The 15989-nt window shown below is 50.0% G+C and overlaps 2 protein-coding genes across 3 annotated transcripts in view; both read right to left on the reverse strand.

The window, feature by feature from the left end:
• LOC140391480 (uncharacterized) overlaps positions 1-15989 on the reverse strand; it is a 291717-nt gene that overhangs the window by 263847 nt on the left and 11881 nt on the right. The gene's annotated exons all lie outside the window — the stretch shown is intronic.
• sox1b (SRY-box transcription factor 1b) lies at positions 9561-11458 on the reverse strand. The gene is given in 2 exon segments (XM_072475984.1): positions 9561-10544; positions 10546-11458. Coding segments are annotated over 2 exon segments (972 nt in total). The 5' UTR covers positions 10876-11458; the 3' UTR covers positions 9561-9902.

The raw sequence follows: 15989 nt of genomic DNA on the forward strand, positions 1-15989 counted from the left end.
TAAAGTTATCACCCATAGAAAAGCCAAAAGATTATCTGGTCATTAACATTTTGTGTGTGGGAGCTTGCTGTGCACAATTGACTATGTATTTCCTACATAATAACAGGGTAAACACTTGAAAAAGTGCTTAATTAACTACAAAATGCAGGTGGACAGGGCCGAGATGGACCGACTGGTTAAGGAGATACTACAGATCGATAGGAGGTATGCGGAGACCCCAGAGGCAGGGCTTTTAAGGGAACGGCAGAGGCTACAGGCGGGGTTCGGCTTGTTAACCAGAGGGAGGGCGGTGGAGCAGCTGAGAAAGGCGAGGGGGCGATCTATGAGTATGGAGAGAAGGCCAGCAGAATGCTTGCACAGCAGCTTAGAAAGAGGGAGGCAGCCAGGGAGATTGGGAAAGTAAATGATGGAGATGGGAACCTGGTAGGAGATTCAGCAGGGGTGAATAAGGCGTTTAGGAATTTCTAGAGTAGGCTGTATAGGTTGGAACCTCCTACGGGGCCGGAGGGGATGAGGCACTTCCTGGGGCGGCTGAATTTCCCAAAGGCAGACGGGAGCTGGTAGAAGGGCTGGGGACTCCGATCGGGTTGGAAGAGTTAGTGGAAGGTCTGAAGGCCATGCAGGCGGGAAAAGCCCCGGGGCCGGACGGGTACCCAGTGGAGTTTTATAAAACGTTCTCTGGGATATTGGGGCTGTGTTGATGAAGATGTTCAATGAGGCAAGGGGAAGAGGGGTGCTGCCCTCGACGATGTCACAGGCCACGATGTCGCTGAATCTGAAGCGGGACAAGAACCCGGAGCTGTATGGGTCCTCCAGGCCGATATCCCTGTTGAATGTAGACGCCAAACTGCTGGCCAAAATTTTGTCCTCCAGGATTGAGGATTGTGTTCCTGACGTTATTGGGGAGGACCAGACGAGGTTTGTTAAGGATAGGCAGTTGGTGGCCAATGTAAAAAGGTTGTTAAATGTGATCATGATGCCCTCTGAAGGTAGGGAGGGGGAGGTAGTGATCGCAATGGATGCAGAAAAGGCTTTTGATCGGGTAGAATGGGACTATCTGTGGGGGGTACTGGGACGGTTCGGATTCGGGCGGGGCTTTATTGACTGGGTCAGGTTGCTGTATCAGGCTCCTGTGGCAAGTGTACAGATGAAAAGGACAACATCGGATTATTTTAGACTGCACCGGGGGATGAGACAGGGATTCCCCCTCTCCCCACTGTTGTTCGCGCTAGCTATAGAGCCGTTGGCAATTGCTCTGAGAGCCTCAAGGGGCTGGAAGGGGCTGGTCCGGGGCGGGGGGGGGGGGGGGGGGGGGGGGTGGTGGGGATCACAGAGTCTCGCTCTATGCAGATGACCAGCTTCTGTATGTATTGGAGCCATTAGAGGGGATGGAAGAAATCATGAGGATTCTAGGGGAATTTGGCCGGTTTTTGGGGTATAAGCTAAATATGGGGAAAAGTGAGATGTTTGCGGTCCAGGCGAGGGGACAGGAGAGGCGATTGGGAAAGCTGCCGTTAAGATTAGTAGGAGGAAGCTTTAGGTACCTAGGCATTCAAGTGGCGCAGGAATGGGACCGGCTGCATAAATTAAATCTGGCCCGGCTAGTAGACCAAATGAAGGACGATTTTCGGAGATGAGACGCGCTCCTGTTGTCATCAGCTGGGAGGGTGCAGACGGTGAAGATGACGGTCCTCCCGAGATTCCTGTTCATGTTTCAATGTCTCCCCATCTTTATTCCGCGGTCCTTTTTTAAACAGGTCAACAAAGTGATCGCTGGCTTTGTTTGGGTGGGCAAGACCCTGCGGCTAAGGAAGGTAATGGTTGAACGAAGTCAGGGAGAGGGCGGCTGGCGCTGCCAATTTCAGTAACTATTATTGGGTGGCGAATATAGCCATGATCAGGAAGTGGGTGGTGGGGGAGGGGTTGGCAAGGGAGCGTATGGAGGCAGCTTCTTGCAAGGGCACCAGTTGGGGGCGTTGGTAACTGCACCTCTGCCATTCCCGCTGGCACGGTACTCCACCAGCCCCGTGGTGGTGGCGGCCCTGAGAATCTGGGAGCAATGGAGGAGACATGTGGGAGCAGAGGGAGCATCGGTCTGCTCCCCAATCTGTTATAATCACCGGTTTGCCCCGGGAAGTATGGATGGTGGTTCCGGATATGGCAGAGAGCAGGGATTGAGAGGATGGGGGATATGTTTTAGAGGGGAGCTTTCCAAGTATGAAAAATGAAAAAATGAAAATGAAAATCGCTTATTGTCACAAGTAGGCTTCAAATGAAGTTACTGTGAAAAGCCCCTAGTTGCCACATTCCGGCACCTGTTTGGGGAGGCTGGTATGGGAATGGAGGCTGGTATGAGGGTGCTGGAGGAGAAGTTTGGGTTGGCGAGGGGAAACAAATTTGTATCTGCAGATGCGAGACTTCCTACGTAAACAGGTGTCACCCTTCCCGCTCCAACCACTAAGGGGGATTCAGGACAGGGTAGTTTCCAGAGGGTGGGTGGGAGAAGGGAACATCTTGGACATTTACAAGGAACTTATGGGGTCAAAGGAGACGCAGACCGAGGAGCTGAAGCACAAGTGGGAGGAGGAGCTGGGAGGAGAGATAGAGGATGGTCTCTGGGCGGACGAGTTGAGTAGAGTCAACGCGTCCGCAAGATGTGCCAGGCTCAGCCTGATACAATTCAAGGTCGTTCACCGGGCTCACATGACAGTGGCCCGGATGAGCAGATTCTTTGGGGTGGAAGGCAGGTGTGCAAAATGTGCGGGAGGACCAGCGAACCATATCCACATGTTCTGGACATGTCCGAAGCTTAGGGGATTTTGGCAGGGGTTTGCAGATGTCATGTCCACGGTGTTAAAAACAAGGGTGGTGATTTTCGGGGTGTCAGAAGACGCAGGAATCCAGGAGGAGAAAGAGGCAGACGTTCTGGCCTTTGCTTCCCTGGTAGCCCGGAGACGGATACTATTAGCTCGGAGGGACTCAAAGCCCCCGAAGTCGGAGACCTGGCTATCGGACATGGCTAGCTTTCTCAGTTTGGAGAAAATCAAGTTCGCCTTGAGAGGGTCACTGTTAGGGTTCGCCCGGAGGTGGCAACCGTTCGTCGACTTCTTCACGGGAAATTAATCATCAGCAGAAGTGGGGGGTGGGGGGGGTGGGGGGGGGGGGGAGGGGGGGAGGGGGGAGTTAGTTTAGCTTAGGTTAATAAAGATGGGACCTGTAAAGGAGGGAGACGGCTTTTGCACTATGTTTATAGTTTCATATACATTGTTTATTGTGTTGTTGTTATAACACCAAAAAGTACCTCAATAAAATGTTTATTAAAAAAAAATAACAACAAAATGCTTTGGGACATTGTGAAAGGTGTTATATAAATGGATGTCTTTCTTTCAAGGTGAAGAAAATCCCGAAACTTTCCTATCAGTAGTTTAAAAACTTGAAGCTGTCCTCAGTGCTGATAATGAGATTACATTTTACCTGTAACACCTGAGACAGTGAAACTCACACAACCACAGCTCTGAGTGGGAGAGCAGAACGCACAGCCAGGCAGTGAGAACAGTACACAGTCCGAATGCTGTCCATAGTCCTGGCATCTGGCCATAGTCCAGGAAACTGTCCATAGTCCAGCTACCTGGCCTTAGTCCGGACGTCTGTCCATAGTCCAGGAAACTGGCCATAGCCCAGGAAACTGTCCCTAGTCCAGGAAACTGTCCATAGCCCAGGAAACTGTCCCCAGTGCAGGAAACTGTCCCCAGTCCAGGAAACTGTCCCCAGCCCAGGAAACTGTCCCGAGCCCAGGAAACTGTCCCCAGTCCAGGAAACTGTCCCCAGTCCAGGATACAGTCCCCAGTCCAGGAAACTGTCCCTATCCCAGGAAACTGTCCCCAGTCCAGGAAACTGTCCCTAGCCCAGGAAACTGCCCCCAGTCCAGGAAACTGTCCCTATCCCAGGAAACTGTCCCCAGCCCAGGAAACTGTCCCCAGTCTAGGAAACTGTCCCCAGTCCAGGAAACTGTCCCTATCCCAGGAAACTGTCCCTAGCCCAGGAAACTGTCCCTAGCCCAGGAAACTGTCCCCAGCCCAGGAAACTGTCCCCAGTCCAGGAAACTGTCCCCAGTCCAGGAAACTGTCCCCAGTCCAGGAAACTGTCCCTAGCCCAGGAAATTGTCCCCAGTCCAGGAAACTGTCCCTAGCCCAGGAAACTGTCCCCAGTCCAGGAAACTGTCCCCAGTCCAGGAAACTGTCCCTAGCCCAGGAAACTGTCCCCAGTCCAGGAAACTGTCCCCAGTCCAGGAAACTGTCCCTAGCCCAGGAAACTGTCCCCAGCCCAGGAAACTGTCCCTAGCCCAGGAAACTGTCCCCAGTCCAGGAAACTGTCCCCAGTCCAGGAAACTGTCCCTAGCCCAGGAAACTGTCCCCAGTCCAGGAAACTGTCCCCAGTCCAGGAAACTGTCCCTAGCCCAAGAAACTGTCCCCAGTCCAGGAAACTGTCCCTAGCCCAGGAAACTGTCCCCAGTCCAGGAAACTGTCCCTAGCCCAGGAAACTGTCCCTAGCCCAGGAAACTGTCCCCAGTCCAGGAAACTGTCCCCAGTCCAGGAAACTGTCCCTAGCCCAGGAAACTGTCCCCAGTCCAGGAAACTGTCCCTAGCCCAGGAAACTGTCCCTAGCCCAGGAAATGTCCCTAGCCCAGGAAACTGTCCCCAGCCCAGGAAACTGTCCCCAGTCCAGGAAACTGTCCCTAGCCCAGGAAACTGTCCCCAGTTCAGGAAACTGTCCCTAGCCCAGGAAACTGTCCCTAGCCCAGGAAACTGTCCCCAGTCCAGGAAACTGTCCCTATCCCAGGAAACTGTCCCCAGTCCAGGAAACTGTCCCCAGTCCAGGAAACTGTCCCTAGCCCAGGAAACTGTCCCTAGCCCAGGAAACTGTCCCTATCCCAGGAAACTGTCCCCAGTCCAGGAAACTGTCCCCAGTCCAGGAAACTTTCCTGGCATTGCCCACATGACAAGACACTCCCCAGCTGCTGCTACCTCTGGACACGCCCTGGACATTCCCGCTTACGGGACATTGCCCGACATTTTCACAGCCTCTGGAAGCAGCACAATGTCGGCATCAGTTTCTCAGTTTTGCGGAACGAGGAGTCCCCGACCGGCTCACAGAAAGCAGGTCACCTCATACTTCGGTGCCGATTTGTCCTCACGCAGTTTATTGTGAGCTCTCGGTATTCCCTGCGTTCAAACACAGATGTAAAGGTTGATTTTTACAGAGAAAGGGTAAACAAAGGTCGAAAACATCTGCAGTTAATGTTTGCATAGATCTGGACCTCACAGTGAGACAGGTAATAGAGCTGGATTAACACCGAGATCAGACAAGTAGCGGGCCCGCTCCACTTGCGCTTTGTGCAGTTAGGGCTGAGCTGGAAAGTTTGATTTATTTATGTTCTGCTGTTCCAAACCTCACCCAGGCATTTCTGGGGGGGAGGGGGGGGGGGGGTATATTTAATCTGTCAATCAGGAGCGGAACGCAATCGATTTGAACTGCCCCAAACTGACAATTCACATTCCTTGCGGGAAATTCCATCCACTTTCTCAATGTCAAATACAACTCAAATGATTCCTTCTTTGGTCTGCGATCGCAGATTCGTTTAACCTTGGCATTAAATGTTAAATATTATTTAGCTAGAAGGGATTCACACAAGATCAACTGCCGGCATCTCGCAGTCCCTCACTCACTCACTCAAGTGTTGGAGTTGCTGCTTTTGGTTTGAATCCGTGTAACAATTAAATTCTAATTTTAGTTAGAATTGAACACGATCGATGTCCTCCTCGGAGGCTCACCTCCCCACCCCCACCCCCCTGAACTGATACAGGCTAGCCACCCCCCTAACGCCCCTTGTGCCTCTCTCTCACACACACACTGATTCCCACAATGGACTCTGCAAGAATTAGCCCATGTGCTGTTTCCGAGTACTGGAGCAGACCCCAGCCCCTCTCCGGCCGGGGTCACCTCCAGCTCCAGGGAAGGTCGGCAGCTGGGATAATATTCAGTTTGACACCCTCCCTGTCCCTCATATTATTCTATCTGAATATAAGAGACACATTGACTTGGAAGCTAACAGGGTTTCGATATAGTCTCTGGACAATAAACTTCTCATTGGGCCCGGAGATTACAGCAGGTCCTATGGATTTGCCGAGGATGGCGACATGTCAATGGGATTATCACCCTGAGCTCCAGGTCGTCCCCAAATCCCGGCACAGGAAAGACAGGGCAACTTGAATCCGGCCTCCTTTATTTGGGAGAGTGCGGGCACTCTCTGGTTGTTTGTCTGAGAATTGCCGCCTTTCTGCGGGGCAAAGAAGCAGCTTTGATCACAGTGAACGCCCCAATCTTCTCCAGCCCCGGAGGGGAAATCATTTCTTTCTGAGTTTAAAAACGAAATGTTTGGCGGTGGAGGCGCGGGAGCCTGACCTCTGATCTCGAAACAATTCCCAGCCGCATCGCAATCCTTTTTTAAAAAACTCATAAAGTCTTTTTACGCCGAATTTTAACTGCCTGTCAACCCCCATCATTGTGTAACCGTTAACATCTCCCGGCTCTGGATGCAATCTGCTCCTTGCAAACCCCGCGGAACAACACACGCTCTTCTGCACAATCCGCTGAAACTTCCATTGCTTCCTATTCACTTCCCTGTGGGATTTGGGACTGTAACAATTTCACTCAATCTTACCTCGCTGTCAACACACACAGAAGTAGAGTTTCTACAACTATCAAAATCCTCTTTAAAGTTTAATCGCAGTTTGCATTTTCCACCCACGATGCATTAATACTGCCGCCCCGGGAAAAAAATCAGCTGTAAATAAATCATTTCAGAGTCACACTTAACAAAGCAAAGCCCTCACAAAAATGCAATAATCGAATTTTAGTGAAACGGTTTGTGTGCATCCCACAGTCCCCACACACACCTTCCCAAAACCCTGTGGATTAGAAGCAGAGGGAAGTACCTTTAATGTGCCTTATCTGTGGGACCAGTGATCGCAACATTTGGAAATATTCATTAAAATACGTGTTATATAATACATTGAAACAATAAACTTTTATATATTTTCAAGGTCCATAAATTGGACGAAACACCTTGCGAGGAATGAAGAGAAACAATCAAACTCCTGTTTGACCAGGAGGGTGAATTTTGGCCAGGGATTGATTTGACTGAAACCACAACGCAACAAGGATGTGAGCGGGCGAGATCCGGAAGCTCTGTTTAATGTGAATTCTATATTGAGTTAACTCCCTCAAAGTCGGAGATCATCTCTGACGGAAAATGTCAAACAGGTTTTTGTCAGACCCGCGGACACATCGCCGCTCGAACCTCTGTTCTGATTTAGTGTCGAATCAGACTCGCCTATTTAAGGAAGATGTTTTCACAATCAGCCCGCAAACACGCTTTATTTACACACTTGTTTCACGATTATCAGTCATTCGAAGAATCTGAACTTTTAAGATCTGAATGGCAAACGGTCCGGGTTGAAATGTTGCAGATGCCCGTGGTTCCTGCAGCCGCGGCTTTACCTGCAATTGGGGCGCTTTTTGATGTAAATGTGCCGGTTAAACGGGAACTGTCCAAAATCTCAGCCAAACACACGCTGATTGTGGGAGAGAATTGACGGAAAACAGGGCACCGCGGGGCTTCAAACTAAAACTGTCCTTCCAATGTCTTCATTTAACACATATGATATAGTATATGATGGTATATAAGATGAAGTATATGCTCATACATAATATATAGTGTATGTCGGTATTTAATATATAGTACATGATAGGATATAATATCTAGTATATGCTGGTACATAATATGTAGTATATAATATATAGAATATAATATATAGTATATAATGGTATATAATATATGATGGCTTATGATATATAGTATATGATGGTATACAGTTTTTCATAATATGTATATTTGCGGTTTGGCAAGAAGTTGTAATAAAGATTTGTTTGTGTGATCAGAATCAGATCAATAACTTAGTGTCAGCAACATTTGATGTATCAGAGTCTATCTCAAACTTTGTATAATTTAACCCACATATTATACTCAAATTTAGCCGTCTGTTTCTGGTTTCGTTGTGGAAAGTTTAATAAATGGTTGATATTATTGGTGTTGGAATAATATTTGGATGGACATGTTCCCGAAAGGGGGCGGGTGGTCGGTGCTCAATCGCCGCCCTTTGCAAATCCTCAAAAGGCACAAAAGAGACGCCAGGAACGGGAAGAAGGCAGTTCCTTCCTCTTGAAGCAAAAACGGATCCACTTGTCCAAGTCGCATTCTGCCACCGATTTATATCATCTTAGGTTTTGCAGATATTGTGAAATTTACCGAGGTGATGAATGAAACATTTATTTCTGATCCACTCGCCTGCCCGAAACCGCCAACAAAACATCACAGCCGCCGGTTATTGTCAACGGGGAGCTAGTTCTCTATTCATGGGTTCAAAAATAAGGCTTTGATTTAGTGTATTTGAGGGAGATGTCGGAGAGAACGCCAATCTGGAGCAGCTCTCGCAGTTACATGTTTAAACTGTGATAATTTAAAGTGAAAACAGATAGAAAGAAACAAGTGGTTCCTGTCGAGAATAAAATCTAACCAACAGGCTGCTGCGGAATCTGTGCTGTGAACCAGCTTGTTGTCCGTGTTGGACCCACAGTAACGAGTTTCTCTGCTGAATTCCCCAGATGTGAATGATGTGTTAGTGAAGCGTGACGGTGTGGATTTATACAAGCTCTTTAGTCATTCAAACTATTTCCAGATCAGGCGTGTCGTTTCAATTCTAATCATTCACCGGATTAGAGACTCTGTACAAACTTTCCCAGAGCCAAGCAGCCCGTTTTGTTGCCTATTGTCGGGGGAATTAAATCCCCAACCGGCTTCCGGCTGCTGTTTTTCTGGTTGAAGAATAATGTTCAGAAGCACATATATCAAATAAATCAGGAAAAGTAGAAATACAAATTATATACAACGTTTTTTGTAAAATTTATTATTTTAACGGACTCGCAGACTCGGCCTGTGCAGAAAAGTATTTAGTAAACTATGTACATCGGCTGTTCAAACCCACGGTAAATTTTACAATAAAATGACCCAATTGTCTCCAAGATTTGCAGAAAATCTGATCCTGAAAAAGGAGAATTGTTTCAAACACAGAAACTGACAAAGCTGCCGCTTAAAGGCCGTTCAAAGCTCTCCGAATGAAGTTGAAAGGTCTCGATTTTTCAAAGCCCAGCTCTGTGTGGGGTAGGGGGCGTGGGGGTGATGGGGGTGAGGGGGGATGTGGGGGGTGATGAGGGGGATGGAGGTGGGGGTAGGGAGGGGGTGAGGGGTGGTGGCGGGGGTGAGGAGGGTGAGGGGGAGAGATGGGGGTGAGGGGGGATGTGGGGGGTGATGAGGGGGATGGAGGTGGGGGTAGGGAGGGGGTGAGGGGTGGTGGCGGGGGTGAGGAGGGTGAGGGGGAGAGATGGGGTGAGGGGGGGGTGATGAGGGGGATGGGGGTAGGGAGGAGGGTGAGGGGCGCTGGTGGTGTGGGGGGGGGGTGAGGACGGTGAGGGGGGGGGGGAAACATTTCAGATCATTCCCTCCGAGGGGAACCGCGCATGTTTATAAACGGCGGGAGTTCTCAGTTTGGGTAAATTTCAACAGTTAACATTAATCAGCCATTAATCTTCTCAATTGTCTGATATTTGATAAATACTGTACAAAACCCATGGTAATAAAACATTTAAATTCTTTTTTAAAACATTATGTGCACTAGTTTCAGGCCCAGGAACGTCCCAGATTCCTCACAAAGAACCGGATTACCTCTTTGTTTTACAAGAACATCAAAAAGAGTATTTTGAGTGCGGGTTGGGGCTGTGCAAGTTCACATGTGAGTTAAAGGGATGGTGCCGCTGCCCGCGGTACTGGCAGTTTGATAGTGTTGTGCCAGGGGCAGTATTCTGGTCTGGCCCGGGTCTCCGCATTCTCCTGCTGGCGGCAGGTACATACTGATCATCTCACGGAGGTCCCCGGAACAGGGGGCCCGGGGGTGCGAGCTGCCCGGGGGGCTGGCAGAGGCTTCTGACTTGACCATGGAGCCGAGGGTGAGGGCGCCGGGCGCCTGGTGGCTGTAGCCGGCGGTAAGGCTGCTGTAGGTGGGCGAGGTTCCCATGTAGCCCTGTGCTCCGGGGAGGGGGCTGTACTGCAGGGACATGTCGTAGCGGTGCAGCTGCTGAGGATGGTGATGGTGGTGATGGCCACTCGGCCCGCCCGCTACGCCGCCTGCTGCCCCGCTGCCCGCCGACGCCGTTCCCGCCAGTTGGCTGTAATGATCCTGCACCATGACGGCGGCCGCCGAGCCCGGGTACGCGCCGTTCGCCCAGCCATTCATGTGAGCGGCGTAGGCGCCGTCGAGCCGCTGGGATAGTCCAGCGGGAGGGCCGAGCGGTCCCACGCCTGGGGGCAGCAGCGAGGCGGGCAGCGAGTATTTGTCCTTCTTGAGCAGAGTCTTGGTCTTGCGGCGGGGGCCGGTATTTATAATCCGGATGTTCCTTCATGTGCAGCGCTCGCAGCCGCTTAGCCTCGTCAATGAAGGGCCGCTTCTCGCCCTCCGACATCAGCTTCCACTCGGCCCCCAGCCGCTTACTGATCTCCGAGTTGTGCATCTTGGGGTTTTCCTGCGCCATCTTCCGCCGCTGGCCCCGGGACCAGACCATGAAGGCATTCATGGGCCGCTTCACCCGCTCCCCGCTGACTTTACCGTTAGTCCCGGGGCTGGAGAGCGGGGTCCCGGCTGTAGGAGCCCCCACCGGCTGCCCGGGACCCTGCAGCTCGCTCTCCATCATCAGGCTGTACATTCAGGCGGTGCCCTGTCCGGGGGCAGGAGGCAGGGAGATGGGACAGGGGGCACGAGCAGGGGACACGAGGAGGGGGCAGGGGGCAGGGGGAGGGCGTTGCTCTGGGTCCCGTTCCCCGTCCTGATCCGAAAACAACTCCAACTCCAGGCGGCGGGTTAAGCGGCGCGATTCTCAGACTGGAATCTGTACAAAGTCAGGCCGAGCCGGTCACACAGTCACCCGGTCGGGAACTAGTGGCAAATAGCTCGGTTCTGATACGGTGTACAGTTTGGAATCGGTGCAGAGTTTGGATCCGGTGCAGGTCTCTCGGTATTGGTCCGGTTCAGAGTTTGAAACCTTTGCAGAGTTTGGAATCGGTGCAGCTCTCGGTTTACATTCGGTGCCGCTCTCTCGGTTTACACTCGGTGCAGCTCTCTGGGTTTAGAGTCGGTGCAGAACTATCGGTTTACACTCTGTGCAGCTCTCTGGGTTTAGAGTCGGTGCAGATCTATCGGTTTGCAGTTATTTGTCTGCCGGCTCCCTGTGAGGAGGAGGTCGGGAGAGAGCGGGCCCCGGGGATGGAGATTGACAAGCGTTAAATGAGTTTCCGGGAGCCAATGGGCTGCAGCTCTGGGTGAGGTTTACTTGAATAGTTGTGACGTAGGCGGGGAGAGAACTACATTAATTAGGCAAATGAGGGGGCGTGGCCCAATCCCCATGGCTGTGATAAGGGGGGGATGGGAGGGGGGAGATGTAATGGAAGGGGGAGGGTGATGGGAGGGGGAGGGGAATTGAGGGAGGAGGGTGATGGTGGGGATAGGGTGGGTGATGGGACGGGGATGGGATGGGGAGGGGGAGAGTGATGGTGGGGATGGGGAGGGTGATGGGAGGGGAGTGGGAGGGGAGGGGAGGGTGATGGGAGGGGAGGGTGATGTGAGGAGAGGGGAGGGTGATGGGAGGGGAGGGGGATGAGAGTGTGATGGGAGGGGAGTGGGAGGGGAGGGGAGGGTGATGGGAGGGGAGTGGGAGGGGAGGGGAGGGGTGATGGGAGGGGAGGGTGATGTGAGGGGAGGGGAGGGTGATGGGAGGGGAGGGGGATGGGAGTGTGATGGGAGGGGAGTGGGTGGGTGATGGGAGGGGAGGGGAGGGTGATGGGAGGGGAGGGTGATGTGAGGGGGAGGGGAGGGTGATGGGAGGGGAGGGGGATGGGAGTGTGATGGGAGGGGAGTGGGAGGGGAGGGGAGGGTGATGGGAGGGGAGGGTGATGTGAGGGGAGGGGAGGGTGATGGGAGGGGAGGGGGATGGGAGTGTGATGGGAGGGGAGTGGGAGGGTGATGCGGAGGGGAGGGGGTGGCGTACTGAGGGCTGGCTCCTCTCCCCAGGTCTGACAATCTTCCAGGGTGACATTTGGAGGGACCCCAGGTCGGGCCGCTCACCTGGACAGACCCTGGGTGCAGTTGGCCTCAGGATCTCCGCATGATCTGCGCATCTCCCCTCCCAAAGCCCGAGCCGCGCTTTGTAATGGGATTTGGTTAATAATAATGTTGAATTTCAGAGTCAAGCCAAGCTCAGGGTGAAAGGAGTAACAATTCTCTCTTTCAGAACTTGGACAGTGTTTTGCTAGTTAACGGCCTCTCTATTCATTGCCTCCTCTTTCTGAGCGGGACCAGGATTAAATCTGTGCTGAAGTCAGCGCCGGGCCCCAGGCACTCAGAATCCCCCCCCCCCCCCCCCTCCTTATCTCCATCCCCTCCCTTCAACAGGAGGCTCCGGGGAGCTGCCGCTCAAACACCGGGAGGCTGCGTGGCCATTCACCCGTCTACCTCCTGCTAGACATCCAGAGCAGCCCCGGAGAGCCGAGCGGAAACAATCCACAACAAATAACTGATTCGGAAACACAGAATTGAAATTCAAACCCGTCTCCTCCTTTCAAAGACCCCAATTTATAAATGCAACGAATTAGAAACGATTAGACACCGTTATTTATCACCGCGAACAGCAATTGTTTGTCTAAGGTGTGAATCTCAAAAATACAAAGTGAATGATATTGATGAAGCAATAACTAATTCCTGGAATCGCTCCCGCGCGTTTCTGATTCTACATTCGTCAAATCAACTCCATCTCTCGGGTCGGTAGTAATTCCTCCGCCACAATTGGACCTTTGCGGGGTGGAAATTCTAACTGAAAATCACACAGATTTCCCGCTAAAATTGCCCTGATATTATCCTGGCTCTGTCATGGGCTACTTTGGAATGAAGAAAAAGACAAATTGGTAAAAGTGGTTTGTTCACGGCAAATTCTGGCTCCCGGAGATCGATTATGTCCCAACAGAGCAGAGGCTTCTTGTGCAGCTTGTGTCGGGGGTCAGGAGGTGCCGCCACCCTGGAGCCAGGGCTCGTACAGGTGTGTGGGATACCTGGGAACTTCCGCAGCCTCACAGTTCACACACAATCCCGGGATACGCAGATAACACAGAAAGCTGAACAAATCAAGGTAAAGTTCGAACGGGGTAAGAAATGGGAAATATTTTCCCCATGCCCCTGGTTGACAGTTTCCATGGGAGATAGTGTGGGTGGTGGAGAGTAATGGTGGGCACAGGACCCCCTGCAGTGTGGTGTTGTGTCGGTAATTGGGTTCTTTAGGAGTCCAGTAATGGTCTTTAAACAAATTAAGACGTTTGCAGAAGTTTTTCAACTCTGAGTGTGCGCGAAGGGGCAGCATTGAGAGGATATTCATTTGTTTACTGCACAGCTCACCCGCCCCACCGAAAATGTTCAGAATTAACTGACTGTACTTACTCAAAATCCAATTAGTCAGCAGCACCATATCTAGGCGTTAGCAGTTCTCTACACCAAGAGGCTGATTATTAAAGTGAAGATAAATAATTCGATAAGGAGGATTCAAATGGAAGTGTCTTTGTGACATTGTGCATTGAAGAGCAGACACCGGGCGGAGTTCGCTGAGGAAATGCTCGAATAAACGCAGACGGGTTCCATTGAGCTCCCTTTCTATTTTGCTCAGTTTAACCCCGGAACGCACCATCATTCTCTCTATAGCTTATTGCCAATGCCGGCAAGGGTCAGTCCAAACGTTTTAACACAAATCAATTCGTTCAACACAATATTCTCCTGAACACTTAGAAATGACATCAGAAACACAAACTACAATGGCCAGGGCTGGTCTGTAAAAGATACTTCAGAAAATTGAAGCCATTTATTTTGAACATAGGCTTCCCCTAAGGGTAACAAACAATTTTAAATTGTTCAAATAATTGTTTCTTCAAAGGTGCAACAATAGCCTATGAAACATCGACAACTTTTGCTTGCTTTTAAATAAAGGTTACACACATTTAAATCGCTCTGCTAATCGGAAATGGAGGTATTCTGAAGACCACATCAATGAATTCGGATTCCTCGTCAAAGGCAGTTTCCCAGAGACATGGCGCCGTAAGCAATACTCACGCATATCATTCAAATTTCACAGATGACCTACCCTGAAAACCTCAATCAGCTTCTAATTGAGGGGAAACAAAATATTGCTTCCTACACTAGGACTAACGATTTAATCATTATATGATACATTATAGCTTTTAATTAGGGTAATGCTGATACTGTATGGGAAAAGATAATTCAATACAGTTCTTGATGAATTATATAATTGGGTTAACCAGCGAACAGTGGGAACACGTCAATATTCAAGCTGCGTCACCACGAGCTTTACTAAAAGGAAAAGGTTAGTAACAGAACACAAAAGGAGCAGGGGAACTGCGCCCACAAGCTGTACACGGGTTGTGCAGTAATATACACAGCTCGCCGAATCATTCTGGCCTCACATTCGGCCCAGGCGCCAGTATTAAAAAAAAAATCAATATGTGGTTAATACAGCCGAGTTTCAACCTGTACCGAGTTTGATTTGGCAACACAGATGCAGAAACCGAGTCACTTAACCCCCTTTTAGACCCTGTGTCACTTAACACACATAAGGCAACACAGACCAGCCACTGGAGTCGATCCCGTCTCCTAATTAAAGGCAAAAGAAATAACTAATAAAATGGCCAATGCAATGTTGGTGCCGTCTTTAATGCACACTCTTAAATATTGCTGGCTGTCGGGGAGATATTAGAGCCGGCGATGTGCCAGCCTCCAACCGACTCTTTACGTTTTCAATGATTCCACAGTGGAATTATATCTCAGTGTCTCTCAATCGATCAACAATCATTTAAAAGAATACACTGGAATTCAGCCCTGAGTTCCGAACAATACTTCTGCTTAATTAATTTAAAATGCAGATGAAAATGTGAATGGTTTTGTAAGATTAAAGAACGCCACAGCATAATGAGCGAGGCTGATGTGGGTAAAAGGCACAAAGACATCATTCAGACCCAGGTGCGTGGGAAGTGACAGTTCCCTTTACGGGATCACAGTGACTGAGATAAAACACAACTTTTAGATAACAGCACTTGGGGATTTACAGTGATAAAAAGCAATTTGATGTCAAAACTGCCATGAATATGTCAACTGAAATCGGGCTTCCCAATCCAGTCTCCGGAATCGGCACCGCACAACTCTAGTTTTACAAGTTTCATCTATTTGTTTCATTAAACAAAGCACAGCAACATTTACAGCAAAGTGTTAAAACTGACAATTACCGAGAGCCTGGTGGAGCAAACCGACTAATTGGTTAGCGCGAAATGGAAAATCATTGCGTCAGGAATCTGAGTCCAGCAACGCAATTTATTTAAAATATTGCCTGAATCTGACTGAATAAGAATGTATTTTTTATCAGTGCGGGGATACATGAGGCATTTTAATAAAGAGATTGTAATTATTCTCAATTCTCCGGTCAAACAGCCGCCCCTGGTTTATCGGGACGGCGGATAAATCCTAATTTACTGGAACAGCCGCCCCTGGTTTATCGGGACGGCGGATAAATCCTAATTTACTGGATACACCTCGTGTTCCTGATTCCGGATGTTTGAAAATAATGTCGAGCAGCTTTTTAAACAGCTTCAAATTCCACAACTCTCGATTTTATAATGAACGAATTAAAGTATTATGAAGGACCGTGAATGATAATTTTGGGTTGATTTAATGTCGGTTTTAATAATTCGCAACAGTGTAAAAGGGAGTCAACAG

The sequence above is a fragment of the Scyliorhinus torazame genome, chromosome 15 (assembly GCF_047496885.1).
Source record: "Scyliorhinus torazame isolate Kashiwa2021f chromosome 15, sScyTor2.1, whole genome shotgun sequence".
NCBI lineage: Eukaryota > Metazoa > Chordata > Chondrichthyes > Carcharhiniformes > Scyliorhinidae > Scyliorhinus > Scyliorhinus torazame.